The sequence below is a fragment of the Salvelinus alpinus genome, chromosome 1 (assembly GCF_045679555.1).
Source record: "Salvelinus alpinus chromosome 1, SLU_Salpinus.1, whole genome shotgun sequence".
In the NCBI taxonomy this organism is placed as follows: Eukaryota; Metazoa; Chordata; class Actinopteri; order Salmoniformes; family Salmonidae; genus Salvelinus; species Salvelinus alpinus.
Window position 1 is genome coordinate 69872480 of NC_092086.1, and position 18971 is coordinate 69891450.

Here is an 18971-nt window from a genome sequence, read left to right on the forward strand (position 1 = left end):
GCCTACAGCAAATCCAAGGCTTTTATTTCCATTATCATTGCATTATGGGTGAAAAAAAGCACAGAGGCATTCAATATGTTCTTTATTTAACAGGGAGTAACAACGTCAGGTACACAGAGTTTGTCTGTTCCAACACCATCATCGGAAGACTACCATTCCTTGTAAAATCATTTGTATTAAGAGGGATGTTGAATAGTGTGCAGGACAGGTTACCTTTCTCTTTAGGAACAATTGATGTTTGCCTTAAACTTCACAGGCAGGTAAGTATTCAAGAACATTGTTAATATAATATTTTTGCTATATGTAATCAAAAATAATTCACACCAAATGCACAGACAGACGAGTCAAAAACAGGTTTTTATCCTAAATGGCACCATATTCTCAAAAAGTAGTGCCCTATTTAGTGCCTCAGAGCTAATGCTGCTTAAGTGAAGGACCACTTACCCATCCCATAATAATATAATATCTTAGACACTTCCCTTCTTTGTCAGATGGTTTACAAGGAGAGAACTCTCCAGTACAGAGGAATATTTCACCTTGGCCAAGGAATGTTTATGTTGTAATCCAGTACCAGTGATGTTTAATGCAACAGCCCCACCATGTGGACAGAAAGTAAACTGTATGTTTACCAAATCCTTTTTTTTTTTTTTTAAATCTACAGTATCTTATTTTCTCTTATCAGCTTTGAAAAAATATATAAATAAATTAGTGTTTACATGATTGTAGTGAAATACAAATGCATAAGACCTTAACAGACCTTTTTCATTTTTACGTTTTGCCGACCTTTAAAAGATCTTAGTTTTGTTCTAAACTGGGCCCTGTATTCCGAAATATTTTATCTGAAATGGTCCTGTAAAAGTGGAATATCAACTGTAGTGTGATTTCACCACGTGTGCCACCTCAACCAAAGCACATCTACTGTAAGGGAAACAAGGTGGTGAGGATAGCTATTTCAATAAAATATTTGGAGGTTTGGGGTTGTTGTGTTCCTTGCCTTCTTATGCCTCAAACTCTAGGCCAAGACCGAGCTTGTGCCCACCGGTGTTAATGTTTTTCCCATCCAGGAGAGCAGAAAGGGTCAGCTTAATGCCTGTAGACAGAGAGACAGAGACAATACATCAACAAGGGGGAGTAACAAGTACGGCTGTGGTGATCACGAAATTTCGTCAGCCGGTAATTGTCAAGTTAATGTCAAATTAACATTTAGCATCTCCTGGCTTCCAGACCTTTGGAACATCTACATTTTTAAAAAGTCTAATAAATCCATGTAACATAGCCTACACCTTCACAATACATCCATTATTTATTTTATACAGGTCTAAAGAAGCATGATATGAATAAAATGTATTCTATTTCAGAAGAACAGAATAGCATAATCTGAGTTGCCCTTATGTTAGGTCCTGATCTGGCTATGCCAAATGGCTATAGGCTACATTAGTTCATTTAGCAGACAAGATTTGCTAAGAATTCCGTGGCATTATTTTTATTATTTTATAGTATGAAGAATACAAAAAGCTGAATAAAATAGAAAGGATATTTTCTCCAAAAGATTTGAGGGAGTGCGCACACGCGGCTATTCTGTGTTGGGCGGTTAACAAAGAAATAGGTATTCCTATATGCTTAATTTAGAGTTATTAATGTAACTTTAGTTGTTCTACAATCATTGGGGTATATGTTTGATTTTGAATACATCGTAAGGCTGCATGATGCGACAAATGATGATTTGAAAAAAGTAGCTTGAAAGTCATGAGCTCTGCCTTGTTTTTTTGCGCAGGCTGTACACACTACATCAGTCACTCATTCGCAATTTGACAAGCAATTCTAATGCCTAGAATGTCACAGCGGCATCCCCTTTCTGTGGCCACAATGCACCCTAAAGAAATCCATGCCGTTTGTGGCCAGTGGCAGTTGTGCCCTTCTCCGAGTGCTGCGCACTCCATCACGTGATCAGGTCTTTCTCACAGGCTACAACACAGGCTACAAGTGAAGACAGACACATCGGGGACACAACTGCACGCGTCCTTATCCAATTCCGAGGTGCATATTGAAGATATTGGAAGAACTGTCCACATTTTCTTTTCGTCAGCGAACAAGATGAGTAGGCCTAACGAACAGCAAAAGCACTAGCCAATGTCAATACACTATCCCCCATAGCATAAAAGTTTGACCTATTATATTCTAAGCGAGAAATAAATATTCCAAACATAGTCTGGGACAGTTGTGGGATTCGATAGATCCAAAATTAATACAACCACTAGCATCAAAAAAACTTTTTTTACACAATGTGGCTGACACAACAAATCAGAACATTTAGCTTTAAATGTTGATAAACTATTCAGCTATTTCTTCACATTATAGGCGCAGAAATGTGCACATGGTAGTAGGCTAATGTTCCATTAACAGAAAACACCATTATCAAGTGACACAAATGCAATTATTTTATTATAAAAAGTGCATTTTTATGGTGAAAATTATCTTCCCCAAACTTGAAACTCATGTGCTGCTTATGTATGCCAGTTAGGCTCTACACCCCTTGTAAAGCGGATTAATGTGCTTCATTTTAAGAAGTTATTTGGCCACTTTAATTGTGATACAAACCTTATTAAAACATATAGGCCTATGGGCTAGGCTACATGAGGTGTGCGACCTATTCGAAAAAGTTACAAAAAGAATTGTAATATATAATTCACAAGTGATAGGCCAATATTGTCACCCATCAGACTATTATTGATTTAATCTTGTCTTTACATTTACTAAATAATATGTGAATGGACCCTTATCATGCACCTGTATCGAAACAGGCGCAGCGGGAAAGAATACATGGAATCTATGCACTTAAATAGAGAATGGAGGACTCTTTTTTCCCTGTGGTTTATTTTCATGCCAGCCAGGTAGGCTATACTCCTGTTGTAAATATAAACATTAATATTAGAGAAGTTGAGAAATAAATATAGTAGGCCTAGCCTATAGAAATTTGATGCTCCTCTTTTTAAGAGGCCATCACTGTTTTCTCACGCAATTGCATAGCCTATTAAAATGTTGCGCAACATGAGCTCATGGGCTCTCATGAAGTGTTTGATTAGATTTTCAAATACATTTGCATTGATAGAATGATTAAAGGAAAAATAGAGTGCTGAGGACGAGGCAGTTAGAAAGTTTGGTAGGCTACTAATGACCATTAGCAGCATCAGAGCTTGGAGAAGCCTAATTACCATGACTAAACAGTCACGTGGAATTTGCCTGCCTTCATTACTCGTGACCGCCGGTGTGGTGGTAATACGGTCACCGCAACAGCCCTAGTGACAAGATCAGGGCTCATTGACTGGCTGAGGAGGTCAAAGATCAAGTGCACGCTGCTGTTCTGTCATTTCTTCCCAAAATACAGTAGAACGGTATTTCAACTGCACATTTAATCTACACTGGCATGGAGAAAAATAATATTTCGCAAGACATTTTAATAAAACGTTTTAAAATTACTAACCAGGCTTCAGAGTCTGAGTGTATCCCAGGCCCACAAGGCTAGAGTTGTTCACTCTGGCCTGTTGGAGAAATGTATAGATTAGAAACATGATTATGATAGAAAGAAAAAAAAGGAAAAAAAATAGGACTCAAATGTCCTCAACAATACTTCCACAGATCATTTTAAACTTATTAGCCTAGTAACTCCCTCTACCTGTCCCCTGAATGTGACCCCAGGCGGAGGTCATGTCTCAGCCAGTAAGAGGACTAGCTAGAGTGGCCCCTTACCGAGAAAGATGCATCAGCATCAATCTGGTACTTGGCTGCAATGCCAAAGTGGGTGTTGCTGTTGCCAGCGGTCCAGGCCAGGTTGACTGCTGTCTCCAGCTGGTCGTTCACCTTCTGGTAGATGGAGCCCCCGAACTCGGTGCCATCATTTCTGTCGTCGAAAAAAAAACGGTTGGTCAGTATTACTATGAGAAGGTGGAACTAACATGTACGCAAGTATATTGCAACATCACTATACATTCCAGTATTCATGTTCAACAAAAAAACTAAAACGAGAACTGTTACAACTACCTAATATCACATGAACTGCAATCAGAAGATCAATATTCACAGTCTAAACTAGCAAACTGAGGGTACAAAACATTAGGAACACCTTTCTAATATTGTTACAACCCCCTTTTGCCCTCAGAAAAGGTCTCAATTCGTCGGGACACGGACTCTACAAGGTGTCGAAAGCGTTCCACAGGGATGCTGGCCCATGTTGACATCGATTCCTCCCACAGTTGTGTCGAGTCGGTTGGATGTCCTTTGGGTGGTGAACCATTCTTGATACACACGGGAAACTGTTGAGCGTGAAAAACCCAGCAGCGTTGCAGTTCTTGACACACTCAAACCGATGCGCCTGGCACCTACTACCATACCCTGTTCAAAGGCACTTAAATCTTTTGTCTTTCCCATTCACCCTCTGAACAGCACACATGCACAATCCATAAGTGTTTGTTTCTGCTTATCGGTCATAGTACGGATATAGTTAGCAAGCCAAAAGTTCCCAGATGTCGTACTACATTCGCCAAAATACAAAGTATACAAGCAATGGACACTTTTCCCGTGCTTTTCGGGTCCATAATGCAATTCTTCAGAAAATAGGCATTGCTTCACAACGTTTTCAGATGAGGAAAATGGCGGAAAATATGCAGCCGAAGTCTGACGAAAGCGGATACAAATTTGTTGCTTTAACCAATTATGACAAATGTTAAGAAAATTTTGAGCAATGTAATAAAGTAATTACTTTTCAAATAAGTTACGTTACACGTTATGTTGGCTGACAATTCGCTAGCTACGCTATCCTTACGAACCGCATACCCGGTATACTGGTGTAATGATATGCTATGTTAGCTACCTACTGTAACGTCAGTTGGCTACTAATACATCGGACTTGCCAGTAGATTTACTTTATGCCATCTAACTACCCAACATTTATTAACTTGATTATTCACGTCATTTATAGCTTAGCTAAGTGTTAAAGTGGTTCGGGTGTGTTTGTAAATTCGTTCTGGCTACCTACTCCGATTTCAGAGCACTCTGGTCTGACTGTGCCAGAGCGCAGAATAACTGATGCAATTACAAACGCTCAACACCCGTTGAATGTGGCCAGTGTCAGTAAATGTCGGCAAAAAAGTGTCATTAAATAGGTCCCAGCAGCACCATTACAGTTACCAACACTCTGGATAACTGCCTAACCAGCTCTGCTAGGGTGAGTAAAATGGTCAGAGTGAGGTGTTCTCTCATTTGTGTCTGGAAGAAGCTAGCCAGTTAGCTTGGGTGCTTGACTGCGGATTAATCCTAGATCCTACTCCTCGGCCAGAGATTCCAGTATGCGCTCCAGAACGCCCAGAGCACACTCTGACACTCCAGATTGAATTTACGAACACACCTGAAGTCTAGCTAGTAATTTGTTAAGCTAACAAGCTAGCAAGAGGTTGCATAGCAACAGCATCAACTTCCAGTAGACAGAGTAAGCTCAACTGAAAGGATACCATTCGTTTACAGTATACTAAAATTAACTAATAGTAAGTAGTATACACTCATTATGTAGTATACAGTATGTTCGTATGGGTATGCGAACACAGCTCAAGTCTCAATTGTCTCAAGGCTTAAAAATCATTCTTTAACCTGTCTCCTCCTCTTCAACTACACTGATTGAAGTGGATTTAACAGGTGACATCAATAAGGGATCATAGCTTTCACCTAGATTCACCTGGTCAGTCTGTCATGGAAAGAGCAGTTGTTCCTAATGTTTTGTACACTCAGTGTATATCAAGGATCAGCTGTCAAAGGATTAAATAGCCATGTCTCAGAGCTAATTGACCTTGTCAAAAAAGTGATCATGAATGGAAGGCCAGGTCGCGGCAGGAGGTTAGCTTACTATCCTATACTATCCTACCAACAAAGCCCTTTGACAAATCCCATCACTGTGGGATACATAAAATAACTGCCAGTCTGCTTCTGAGGGGACCAGAGAGACAGCAAGTGCTTGGGGCTGCTAGTGTCCAGACAACGTCAGCTCTCATAGTTCAGAGCTGGAAACAAAATGTTAGTGACTAGTCGTTCAAAAAGCTCAGTTGGTTGGAGCATGGTGCTTGCAACAGAGTTGGGGGTGTGCCATATATACAAAATACTTAAATCACTGGAAATCATTTTGGATAAGGGTCTTAAAGACCATAAATATGTTCCCTAAGCCCCATCGCTGGCTTACTGTCAGTGTTGTTAAGCCCCATCGCTGGCTTACTGTCAGTGTTGTTGAGCCCCATCGCTGGCTTACTGTCAGTGTTGTTGAGCCCCATCGCTGGCTTACTGTCAGTGTTGTTGAGCCCCATCGCTGGCTTACTGTCAGTGTTGTTGAGCCCCATCGCTGGCTTACTGTCAGTGTTGTTGAGCCCCATCGCTGGCTTACTGTCAGTGTTGTTGAGCCCCATCGCTGGCTTACTGTCAGTGTTGTTTAGCCCCATCGCTGGCTTACTGTCAGTGTTGTTGAGCCCCATCGCTGGCTTACTGTCAGTGTTGTTGAGCCCCATCGCTGGCTTACTGTCAGTGTTGTTGAGCCCCATCGCTGGCTTACTGTCAGTGTTGTTGAGCCCCATCGCTGGCTTACTGTCAGTGTTGTTGAGCCCCATCGCTGGCTTACTGTCAGTGTTGTTGAGCCCCATCGCTGGCTTACTGTCAGTGTTGTTGAGCCCCATCGCTGGCTTACTGTCAGTGTTGTTAAGCCCCATCGCTGGCTTACTGTCAGTGTTGTTGAGCCCCATCGCTGGCTTACTGTCAGTGTTGTTGAGCCCCATCGCTGGCTTACTGTCAGTGTTGTTGAGCCCCATCGCTGGCTTACTGTCAGTGTTGTTGAGCCCCATCGCTGGCTTACTGTCAGTGTTGTTGAGCCCCATCGCTGGCTTACTGTCAGTGTTGTTGAGCCCCATCGCTGGCTTACTGTCAGTGTTGTTGAGCCCCATCGCTGGCTTACTGTCAGTGTTGTTGAGCCCCATCGCTGGCTTACTGTCAGTGTTGTTGAGCCCCATCGCTGGCTTACTGTCAGTGTTGTTGAGCCCCATCGCTGGCTTACTGTCAGTGTTGTTAAGCCCCATCACTGGCTTACTGTCAGTGTTGTTGAGCCCCATCGCTGGCTTACTGTCAGTGTTGTTGAGCCCCATCGCTGGCTTACTGTCAGTGTTGTTAAGCCCCATCGCTGGCTTACTGTCAGTGTTGTTGAGCCCCATCGCTGGCTTACTGTCAGTGTTGTTAAGCCCCATCGCTGGCTTACTGTCAGTGTTGTTAAGCTCCATCGCTGGCTTACTGTCAGTGTTGTTGAGCCCCCTTCTTACCTCCATTGTTTGCTGAAGCGCGGAGGCCTACCTGAACCATATTTATGTATCGGGTAGGCGGTCATTGTAAATAAGAATTTGTTGTTATCTGACTTGCCTAGTTAAATAAATATATCTACTTACACATTTGTGTGGAGCTGGAACTCGTCGGTCTTGTAGCCCACGGCGAAGTTGCTCTGGGTGACCCTGTTCTTCCCGGCCTCGAAGGTCATCTGGTAGCCGGCCAGCCAGCCCTCGTAGCCCACCACCGCCATGCCGTGCACAGCCGTCCCGTTAATGTCATAGTCCACATCACACCCCAGGTTGATGTGCTCCCTCTTGTAGCCAGTCTTGATCTTACCACTCTTCTTGCTGGAGGTGGGGATATGAGAGGAATGGAAGGAAGGAAAAACTTGTGAGTATGAGGTAATATAGAAATCACAGTGACAGAATGGCAAATACATCCAACAATCTACATTGAGCTGAGCAGGACAAAAAAAAAATAGCAACATGTATTGTGTGACGACATCATTGATTGCAATGAATTAACATTGTGAAACAGTTAAATGCTATCTTCACTGAATTAATTGGATAGCCACTTCTTACCCAGTGTTTGGCGAGAAGGAGGAATCAAACGTCAGTTTAAGCCCTTTGGCCAACTGAAGGGAGAAGGTGAGAGAAAGATGGAGAGGTTAAGAAAGCATGAAGAAAGCATGAATGATTCATAAGTAAATTAATATCCGAGGCAGACGGAAAGAACTATTAAGAAAGCATTGTTGCGTAATTAAAAGGTATATGGCGATGAGCATTTCACCCCTTAATAGGGTGGGGGGGAACTGAGATATAATAGGGAACTGAGACTCCCACACGAAGAAGACTAAACATGTAAAGTTATGTATATATTGTCTTAAAATATATAATAAAATCAATGAAACAAGTCAGTGAGTGCTGATCTTTTTTATATTTACACTAAGGGATTACTCATTGGCTTATAGCACCCTTCGAACAATGACAGATTGAAGAAAACGGACTAGAGTACACCCTGACCTAAAGAACACATAGACCTGACCTGGTCCTCCAGAGTGATCTCGGTGCCCAAAGTGTTGTCGGTGTTCCACTTCTCAGTGAAGGTCAGTCCGTGTTCGGCCCACTTGTACTTGGTCTCCAGGGTGCCGGCCACTTTGCTGGTCTCGGTGTTGGCAGAGCCCGTGCTGGTGAACTCCTGGGATTGGGGTCAAACAGAGGTCAGTGGTGAGATGTGATCACGTTATTATAGCATCAGACATTATTAGTGAGGATTTGGATGGCTGAGGACCACATTGGCACGTCACAAGTGACGTGGACAATCCGAGAGGTCTTTCACAGGTGCCGATGAGTCAGATAACTAAACGGAAGAAAAATATAAAACAACATGAAAAGTGTTGGTCCCATGTTTCATGAGTTGAAAAAAAAAAAAACACAGAAATTTGCTATACGCACAAACCGCTTATTTCTCTTAGATTTTGTGCACAAATGTGTTTACATCCCTACTAGTGAGCATTTATTCTTTGCCAAGATAATCCATCCATCTGACAGGTGTGGCATATCAAGAAGCTTATTAAACAGCATGATCATTACACAGATGCACCTTGTTTTGGGGAGAATAAAAGCCTACTCTAAAATGTGCAGTTTTGTCACAACACAATGCCACAGATGTCTCAAGTTGAGGGAGCGTGCAATTGGCATGCTGACTGCAGGAATGTCCACCAGAGCGTTTGCCTGAGAATTTCTCTACCATAAGCTGCCTCCAATGTCATTTTAGAGAATCTGGCAGTACATTCAACCAGCCTCACAACCGCAGACCAGGTGTATGGCGTTGTGTGGGTGAGCGGTTTGCTGATGTCAATTTTGTGAACAGAGTGCCCCATGGTGGCGGAAGGAGTTATGGCATGGGCAGTCATAAGCTACGGACAACAAACACAATTGCATTTTATCAATTTCAATGCACAGAAATACCTTGACGAGATCCTTAAGCCCATTGTGAGGCCCATATTTTTGAAGGTATCTGTGACCAACAGATGCATATCTGTATTCCCAGTCATGTGAAATCCATTGATTAGGGCCTAATTCATTTATTTCAATTGACTGATTTCCTCATAACAACTGTAACGCAGTAAAATCTTTGAAATTGTTTAATGTTGCGTTTATATTTTTGTTCATATTTTTGATATGACGAACATATCAAGACTGTTTCAAGGACAGCTTTCTTCCATCTACGTAACATTGCAAAAATCAGAAACTTTCTGTCCAAAAATGATGCAGAAAAATGAATACTTGCTTTTGTCACTTCTAGGTCAAACTACTGCAATGCTCTACTTTCCGGCTACCCGGATAAAGCACTAAATAAACTTCAGTTAGTGCTAAACACGGCTGCTAAACACGGCTGAAAGAAAGAATTTGATCATATTACTCCAGTGCTAGCCTCTCTACACTGGCTTCCTGTTAAGCCAAGGGCTGATTTCAAGGTTTTAATGCTAACCTACAAAGCACTACATGGGCTTGCTCATACCTATCTTTCCGATTTGGTCCTGCCGTACATACCTACACCTACGCTATGGTCACAAGACTCAGGCCTCCTTACTGTCCCTAGAATTTCTAAGCAAACAGCTGGAGGCAGGGCTTTCTTCTACAGAGCTCCATTTTTATGGAATAGTCTGCCTATCTATGTGAAAGACGCAGACTCGGTCTCGACCTTTAAGTCTTTATTGAAGACTCATCTCTTCAGTAGGTCCTATGATTGAGTGTAGTCTGGCCCAGGAGTGTGAAGTTGAACGGAAAGGCACTGGAGCAACGAACCGCCCTTGCTGTCTCTGCCTGGCCGGTTCCCCTCTCTCTACTGGGATTCTCTGCCTCAAACCCTATTACAGGGGCTGAGTCACTGGCTTACTGGTGCTCTTCCATGACGTCCCTAGGAGGGGTGCGTCACTTGAGTGGGATGAGTCACTGAAGTGATGTTCCTGTCCGGGTTGGCGTCCCCCTTGGGTTGTGCAGTGGGCGAGATCTTCGTGGGCTATACTCGGCCTTGTCTCAGGATGGTAAGTTGGTGGTTGAAGATATACCTCTAGTGGTGTGGGGGCTGTGCTTTGGCAAAGTGGGTGGGGTTATATCCTGCTTGTTTGCCCCTGTCCGGGGGTATCGTCGGACAGGGCCACAGTGTCTCCCGACCCCTCCTGTCTCTGCCTCCAGTATTTACGCTGCAATTTTGTGTCGGGATGCCATTATATGCTGTTATATCAGGAGTATTTCTCCTGTCTTATCCGGTGTCCTGTGTGAATTTAAGTATGCGCTCTCTAGTTCTCTCACTTATTATCTCTCTATTTTTCTCTCTTGGAGGACCTGAGCCCTAGGACCATGACTCAGGACTACGTGGCCCGATGACTCCTTGCTGTCCCCAGTCCACCTGGTCGTGCTGCTACTCCAGTTTCAACTGTTCTGCCTGCGGCTATGGAACCCTGACCTGTTCACCTCTTTTGGCTCAAGGGGTATACGGACTGCAGTGGAACTTACCAGTCCATTCTCTGACTTTGTTTTCAAGTCCAGCTTGATGAGACCAAAACCTGAAAGGCACAGAAGAAAATGTAATTAAACTGTTGTAATTACAATATATTCTATGAGTGCTTTTTAAACTGATGATATATTCCTGTTCAGTTCATTATTTCCACTAGAATTCCTAGCAATCCGTTAACGCATGGCTTCTGTTGTTTTCAAAATAAGTCTCTTGCAGACTTCATTTTAGCACTTCATAAACACATACAGTACATTCGGAAAGTATTCAGACCCCTTGAGTTTTTCCATATTTTGTTACGTTACAGCCTTATTCTAAAATGGAATAAATTGTTATTTCCCTTATCAATCTACACACAATACCCCATAACGACAAAGCAAAAACAGGTTGAGAGAAATGTTTGCCAATTTATTATATCACATTTGTATTAGTATTCAGACCCTTTACTCAGTACTTTGTTGAAGCACCTTTGCAGCGATTACAGCATCGAGTCTTCTCGGGTATGACGCTACAAGCTTGGCACACCTGGATTTGGGGAGTTTCTCCCATTTATTCTCTGCAGATCCTCTCAAGCTCTGTCAGGTTGGATGGGGAGCGTTGCTGCACAGATGTTTTCAGGTCTCGCCAGAGATGTTCGATCGGGTTCAAGTCCGGGCTCTGGCTGGGCCACTCAAGGACATTCAGAGACTTGTCCCGAACCCACTCCTGTGTTGTCTTGGCTGTGTGCTTAGGGTCGTTGTCCTGTTGGAAGGTGAACCGTCACCCCAGTCTGAGGTCCTGAGCGCTGTGGAGCAGGTTTTCATCAAGGATCTCTCTGTACTTGGCTATATTCCCCACAGCATGATGCTACCACTATCATGCTTCACAGTAGGGATGGTGCCATGTTTCCTCCAGACATGACTCTTGGAATTCAGAGTTCAATCTTGGTTTCATCAGACCAGAGAATCTTGTTTCTCATGGTCTGAGAGTTCTTTAGGTGCCTTTTGGCCAACTCCAAGCGGGCTGTCATGTGCCTTTTACTGAGGAATGGCTTCCGTCTGGCCACTCTACCATAAAGGCCTGATTGGTGGAGTGTTGCAGAGATGGTTGTCCTTCTAGAAGGTTCTCCCATCTCCACAGAGGAACTCTGGAGCTCTGTCAGAGTGACCATCAGGTTCTTGGTCACCTCCCTGACCAAGGCCCTTCTCCCCGGATTGCTCAGTTTGGCCAGGCACCAGTCTTGGTGGTTCCAAACTTCTTCCATTTATGAAGATGGAGGCCACTGTGTTTTTGGGGACCTTCAATGCTCCAGACGTTTTTTGGTACCCTTCCCCAGATCTATGCCTCGACACAATCCTGTCTCAGAGCTCTATAGACAATTCCTTCAACGTCATGTCTTGGTTTTGGCTCTGACATGCACTGTCAACTGTGTGACCAAATCATGTCCAATCAATTTAATTAACCACAGGTGGACTCCTATCAAGTTGCAGAAACATCTCAAGGATGATCAATGGAAACAGGATGCACCTGAGCTCAATTTCAAGTCTCATAGCAAAAGGTCTAAATAATTATGTAAATAAGGTTTTTCTGTTTTATATTTGTAATAAATGTGCAAACATTTCTAAAAACCTGTTGCCGCAATGTCATTATGGGTATTGTGTGTAGATTAATGAGGAAAATGTTTTATTTAATCCATTTTAGAATAAGGCTGTAACGTAACAAAATGTGGAAAAAGTCAAGGGGTCTGGATACTTTCCGAATGCACTGTAAACCACTGTTCAATAAATCCCTCTCTGAGAAATACCAGTCTAGCCTATCACACATCCATTACAACTATTACATAACATTGATAGATTGAGTTTATTGATTTGATGTGGTTTCTACTAGGGCTGTGACGATACCAGTGTCACAATATTCTTTTACATAAATACATATGGATGTTTGTTTCCAACATTTGGCCTGTTTTCCTAAAGTTAAATCTGCTTTGTGTTTTGTTTCCTTGCCACGATAATAACGAGTATTGCGATACTTGTATCTTCCCGGCCCTAGTTTCTACACTAGAGTACATTGTCACGTCAGGCACAGTTCACTGCCCCAGCTTCCTTCCCATCCATCTCTGGGAGGCAGTGTGCTGGTCGTCCCACCCTCGCCTGTGTGATTTACCTGGGGATCCCCATAATAAGGCCTAGGCCTCAATAGCTCAGTACAGCTGTGTTTCTCTCAGTCAATAAGCTGCCTAAGGACAGCCAATCTAAACTAGAGGGTTTACCAAATGGCTATAACACTAGGCTAGTACGACTACAGTCCACCCCTGATTCTCTGCAGGACAGGAGCAAAGGCTGAGTTGAAGAATGATCTAGGAAATAGTGGGTAGAAAGTAGTAGTGCTCAGTGCTCACCGTATCCCTTGGTAAAGACATCCTTGGCGGACTTGCCAAGGTCAACATAGGTAGGAGGAACGGCCATTATCTGTAAAAAAAAAAAAAAAATCATAACAAAAAAAGGAGACAGCTTTGTGTTAGGCTACTGCTTAGCACAAAGCTCTGTGAGATAGCAATGGGGAAATGGCATACATAAAGCATTAGCAGTGTGGTAGGCCTTCAATGACATAGCAACAGAGGAGAGAGCACTGCGTGTGGGGGAGGAGGTGGGAGAGGATTGAGGTCATTGATGGACGGGGTGGGCCGGTAGGGGGAGGGGCAGGCAGACAGAGGAGCAGGCAGACATGCCTCACATCTGCCTGAACGGACTAACCCGTTTGCTCTGACTCATCAGAAAAAGAGTGATGTGCTTGCCTTGCCAGGCTAGAGATTTCACAACAGCAGCCAAAACCTGATACACTGGACTGACAGCCAAATTAAAACGCAAGACACAGAAGGGTCAGCTTATGAATCAATAAGTGATTTCTAAAAATGGAAGGTTAGATATGTTTTACTATTTGTTAGATGACCTCAACTCCACTCTTACTATAAGATAATGTGTGGGCAGAGACTTCAATGTTGAGTAACAGGAGGGGAAAATCTGCTTGTTGCAGATTCCAAAAAGGATTTCGGCATTGATCGTGCTTTTTCGTCCAAGACTAGGCTTAAAACTGGAACACTTGCCCTCTACACACATGTGCACAATGCTAATTTGCAAATAGAATAGCCTATAGCCCAAATGGCTATTTTGTACATCAGCGCATGCCACATAGCCTACAGCCTCGATCACTTCCTTCAAAACCCTATTTAATAGAATATGAATGATAATTACTACACCTTTCTCCCTGTCATACACTGAACAAAAATGTAAATGCAACATGCAACAATTTCAAAGATTTTACTGAGTTACAGTTCATGTAAGGAAATCACTTTCATTAGGCCCTAATCTATGGATTTCACATGACTGGGAATAAAGACATCTGTTGGCCACAGATACCTTAAAATAAAAAGGTAGGGGGTTTGGATCAGAAAACCAGTCAGTATCTGCATTTGCCTCATATACCCGATACATCTCCTTCGCATAGAGTTGATCAGGTTGTTGATTGTGCCTGTGAAAAGTTGTCCCACTCCTATTCAATGTCTGTGCGAAGTCGTTGGATACTGGCGGGAACTTGAACACGCTGTCGTACACGTCGATCTAGAGCATCCCAAACATGCTCAATGGGTGACATGTCTGGTAAGTGTGCAAGCCATGGAAGAACTGGGACATTTTTAGCTTCCAGGAATTTTGTAGAGATCCTTGCGAAATGGCTGAAACATGAGGTGATGGCAGCGGATGAATTCACGACAATGGGGCCTCAGGATCTTGTCACAGTATCTTTGTGCATTCAAATTACCATTGATAAAATACTATTGTGTTCGTTGTCCGTAGCTTATGCCTGCCCATACCATAACCCCACCGCCACTATGGGGTAATCTGTTCACAACGTTGACATCAGCAAACCGCTCGCCCACACGACGCCATATACACCGTCTGCCATCTGCCTGGTACAGTTGAAACCGGGATTCATCCGTGAAGAGCACACTTCTCCAGCATGCTAGTGGCCATCGATGGTGAGCATTTGCCCACTGAAGTCGGTTACAATGCCGAACTGCAGTCAGGTCAAGACCCTGGTGAGGATGACGAGCACCCAGATGAGCTCCCCTGAGACGGTTTCTGTAAAACGATGTTGGAGGTGGCACATGTTAAGAGAAATTAACATTAAATTCTCTGGCAATAGCATACCAATTGCATGCTCCCTCAAAACCTGAGACATCTGTGGCATTGTGATGTGACAAAACTGCACATTTTAGAGTGGCCTTTTATTGTCCCCTGCACAAGGTGCACCTGTGTAATGATCAGGCTGTTAAATCAGCTTCTTGATATGCCACACCCGTCAGGTGGATGGATTATCTTGGTAAAGGAGAAATGCTCACTAACAGTGATGGAAACGAATTTGTGCACAAAACAAGAAAAATATTATAATAATATGTATATGGAACATTTCTTGGACCTTTCATTTCAGCTCATGAAACATAGGACCAACACCAACACTTTACATGTTGCGTTTATATTTTTGTTCAGTGTAAATGCATGGTTTAGTGACATCCAAAACCAATTATTACACATCTCTCATTTCTACACGCTTTAAAATTCAGTGGGGTGGCAGGTAGCATAGTGGTTAGAGCATTGGGCCAGTAACCGAAAGGTTTCTGGATCTAATCCCAGAGCTGACAAGGTAAAAATCTGTCGTTCTGCCCCTGAGCAAGGCAGAACGACAGATTGTTCCCCGGACGACAAAGACGTGAATGTCGATTAAGGAAGCCCCCCGCACCTCTCTGATTCAGAGGGGTTAGGTTAAATGCGGAAGGCACATTTCAGTTGAAGGCATTCCGTTTTTAATACGAGCCATCTTCAGTGACCAACAGGCACTCACTCGAAGGGGACCACGGTAGGAGACAGGAAGTGTCAAACATCAGGCATTCCAGAATACACACACACATCCCGCTCACACACATTACACAAATACACACACAGGAAGGAGCACTGAACCTTTGAGGATCATTATTGGTGGGAGAGGTTAGAATATTAGGCCATAAAGAGAATAATGTCGTGGGGTCTTGAGGAATGTACTAGCTAGTCTTACATAACAGGGTATTCAAGGAAAGCCACACAATGTGTCCTTCTGGTCCCTCTGGAGATAGATATACTCCATTGCACAAAGTCAATGAAATCTCATCAGACGATAGCTAGATTTTTGCGTTATTTAATTTTCAAATAAGCATACCTGAACAGAAATACCATGGGGACATCGACTGATAGGACCTTGCGATAGGAGATTGATCAAGCAGAGAACGTTAGCATTGTTGCATTAGACCCGTGTCAGGCAGGTGGTTTCACGTTCCACATGCACTAGAGAGATGGAAATGCAATGTTCATGTCTCCCAGACAGTTGTCACGGAATCTGCAACCTGCTGCCTGTTACGAGCAGTTATTCTGCCTGGCTGCCTGATGATGTCCAAGAGGTTATGCAACAAGGCGGCAGAAACATCACTGCTTGTGCTTGAACATCTTTAGCTTATTGGTAACTAAGTAGAAAACTGGCTAGCTGCTGAGGTTAGCAGGGCAATTGGTGGACAGCGGGACAAGCGCATACACTGCACATCATCGCTGGCTATAGCGAGTAACTTTAATCAAATTGCAGAGAACAGTACCTAAGCTCGTTAAATTCAAATAATAATGCGTCAGGGTGTTAGCTAGTTACTCGAGGCCATGTTCACATAGCTAGCTAGCCAGAGAGCTAACTCATCAGGCTAGCTAGCTGTATGCTGATCAGCATTTCTCCTCCTGGACTGCTTCTAACGCAACGTTACTGGTTGCGTGGTGGATGAGCGTGCCATCTCTTCCAACTCAAGCCAAGAAAGAGGTCAATGTCTATCACAACAGGGGTACAATAGTGCCCCATAATATTCCACAGTATTAACTACATTTCAACATACCTCTGTCAGTGCTTTCCAATCCTGCCTGAGGAGATTCCTGTCAACTAGACAACGGGAGGGGTAAGAGGAGGTGCAACAGCGTTACACACGCTAGAAGTCAAGCAAACGTATGAAAAAAAGAGGCATGACTCCTTGTCTTTGTGGCGCACGCGCTGTTGATCGTTTGACGTCCGCATAGCGCATCATCGGTAGGCTTAAAACCCGCCACCGTTAACAACCGATCTAGAATCAGCTCGTCCCACCTCATCACCAATCCCCGTCATTATGTGCTTATAACAAAACCGTCCCTGGTCAACGAGTAGCCTAATCGCTGGAATGCAGGAATGTCGCATCAACGTTGCACAGGAGAAGAGCCAGGATGTGACATTGAGCACTCATCACAGTCGACTTCTGTGATGGCATTATCTGCATCGCCAGCAAATCCTGGCTGTTTAACCCAGTTTATACATTCAAAATGTGCATATTGTGAAGTCCTTTTTATGTCTAAGCCTATCATGCAGTTGCTAATTTGAATTTTTTTTGTCATATACAAATCACCTCAGTGCCAGTTTTCATACTGTGTTCTGCACTCTTGTGAGCCTTATGGGTGTAGTGTATGGCAGCATGGGTGCGAAGCTTTTTGTGAAATAGCGTGTAACTTGTTGTCATAGAATAGTGTGGAAGTGGTTGTGTGGAACCCTGCAAAACCCCATGACTTCCTCTGTCATAGTTAGGGTGCAGCTGGCAGCAAATACCTCCAGGTATTATCTAGTGAAAATAACTACAATGTGATACCGTCTATAGACACTTTCGGTGTCAGATTAGTTATATTATGCTCAAGATAACATATTTTATATATATTTTTAAAATATAAATTAAATCGCTGGTTACAGTACGTGTCTATAGGCACACAGGTGACACAGGAAGTATAAATGCAAAGCTAGGCCAATGGAGAGCATGTTCATCTTCGAAACTATGATATGCACCTACGGTAATTATGTCTCCCTTTATCGAATTATGTTTTAATCTTTTCTGCTACGAAATAGGCAAAATACCCTACAAATAAAGACATTTGGAAAGCCGTTTGTTTTGAAAGCATTTATGAACATTTGCAATCCCAAATGTGCTAGAGTGGCTTCTAGGAAGGTTAGTAGCACTACAATATCTTCAGAGGACAAGGGGACCATGAAACTGCCTAATCAAAGAACCAAAGGAGAGGCCGCAAACTGAATGAGGGCATGGGAGAAGCTTTGAGCTGTTTTGGCCAGTAGGTGACAGTGTAAGCAATGTAATGTGACTCCTCTCTGTTTCCAGAAAGCACAGTGAAAGTCTCCTCAAATTACAAAAAAAAGCAACTAAAAACTTTGTGGTAATCAGACACTCTCGAAATATTCATATAGTATTTTCTTGAAGTTATTTGATTGATTAGAAAAGGTTAGTTACTCTATGAACTTGAACTATTTGTATTTCTTTAAAAAAAAATCTATTTGTTTTCAATGTCAATCATAAGATGAATATACTGCTAAAAATAACATATACTGTTGGGTTTTAGCTCATTTGAAAAGAATAAGGAACATGTTGTATTTCTCTGACTAATAAACACATTAATATCACATAAAATAGCAACACCTCAAATTAAATAAAAAGCCTCAGCATTTTCAAATAATTTATGTAAACATTCTCATACTGTCAGCCAGAAAAGAACAACTACTATGAAAATGACTCAAGTGTTATGTAGCTACCTAACTATCTGATAGATTCATTTAAATTTGCCTTAATCTTAATAGCAACATTTCAATTATTATTTTAATTGATAATACTTTAAGTGGCATTTATGTTATTTCATTTGAGCTAATTCTTCAAAGTAAATAGGAGCTGTTTTTGTCATTTAATTTCTGTAATAATTGATTAATTCCAAGATAATATCATGCAGTGTTTGAGGCAGTTCTTTTGTGATTTATTTTCCTTAAGATGGCTTGAAGTAAGTCATGTCAGTAAACAATAATGAATTATGTTAATTATAACAGCAGAGCAGGTATAAACAGCATGATTCATAACTAACAAACAGTCTGTCATTGATGCAGAGACTCTTATATTTATTTATTTCCCAACAGTGACTGATTATTTTAATCAATTCAAGTTAAAGCTACAATCCTTAGTTGCTACATCCATTTTTGGACTTATAAATGTA

The 18971-nt window shown here is 42.5% G+C and overlaps 1 protein-coding gene across 1 annotated transcript; it reads right to left on the reverse strand.

Annotated features, from left to right (window-relative positions):
• Positions 1-67: 67 nt before the first annotated feature.
• On the reverse strand, positions 68-16973 carry LOC139584191 (non-selective voltage-gated ion channel VDAC1-like). Its single transcript, XM_071415751.1, has 9 exons — positions 16802-16973; positions 13241-13310; positions 10866-10915; positions 8389-8541; positions 7926-7978; positions 7464-7691; positions 3748-3898; positions 3482-3539; positions 68-1090 (listed from the first exon to the last, which is right to left on the reverse strand). Exons 2-9 carry the CDS (start codon positions 13305-13307, stop codon positions 999-1001), a joined length of 852 nt encoding a protein of 283 aa, XP_071271852.1. The 5' UTR covers positions 13308-13310; positions 16802-16973; the 3' UTR covers positions 68-998.
• Positions 16974-18971: the final 1998 nt, after the last annotated feature.

Coding starts and splice junctions, on each gene's coding strand:
- LOC139584191 (XM_071415751.1), bottom strand. CDS start 13,307: ATGGCCGTTCCTCCTACCTATGTTGACCTTGGCAAGTCCGCCAAGGAT. Junction 10,916..13,240: donor TGTCTTTACCAAGGGATACG/GTGAGCACTGAG, acceptor TGTGCCTTTCAG/GTTTTGGTCTCATCAAGCTG. Junction 3,540..3,747: donor ATGCTGATGCATCTTTCTCG/GTAAGGGGCCAC, acceptor TTTCTCCAACAG/GCCAGAGTGAACAACTCTAG.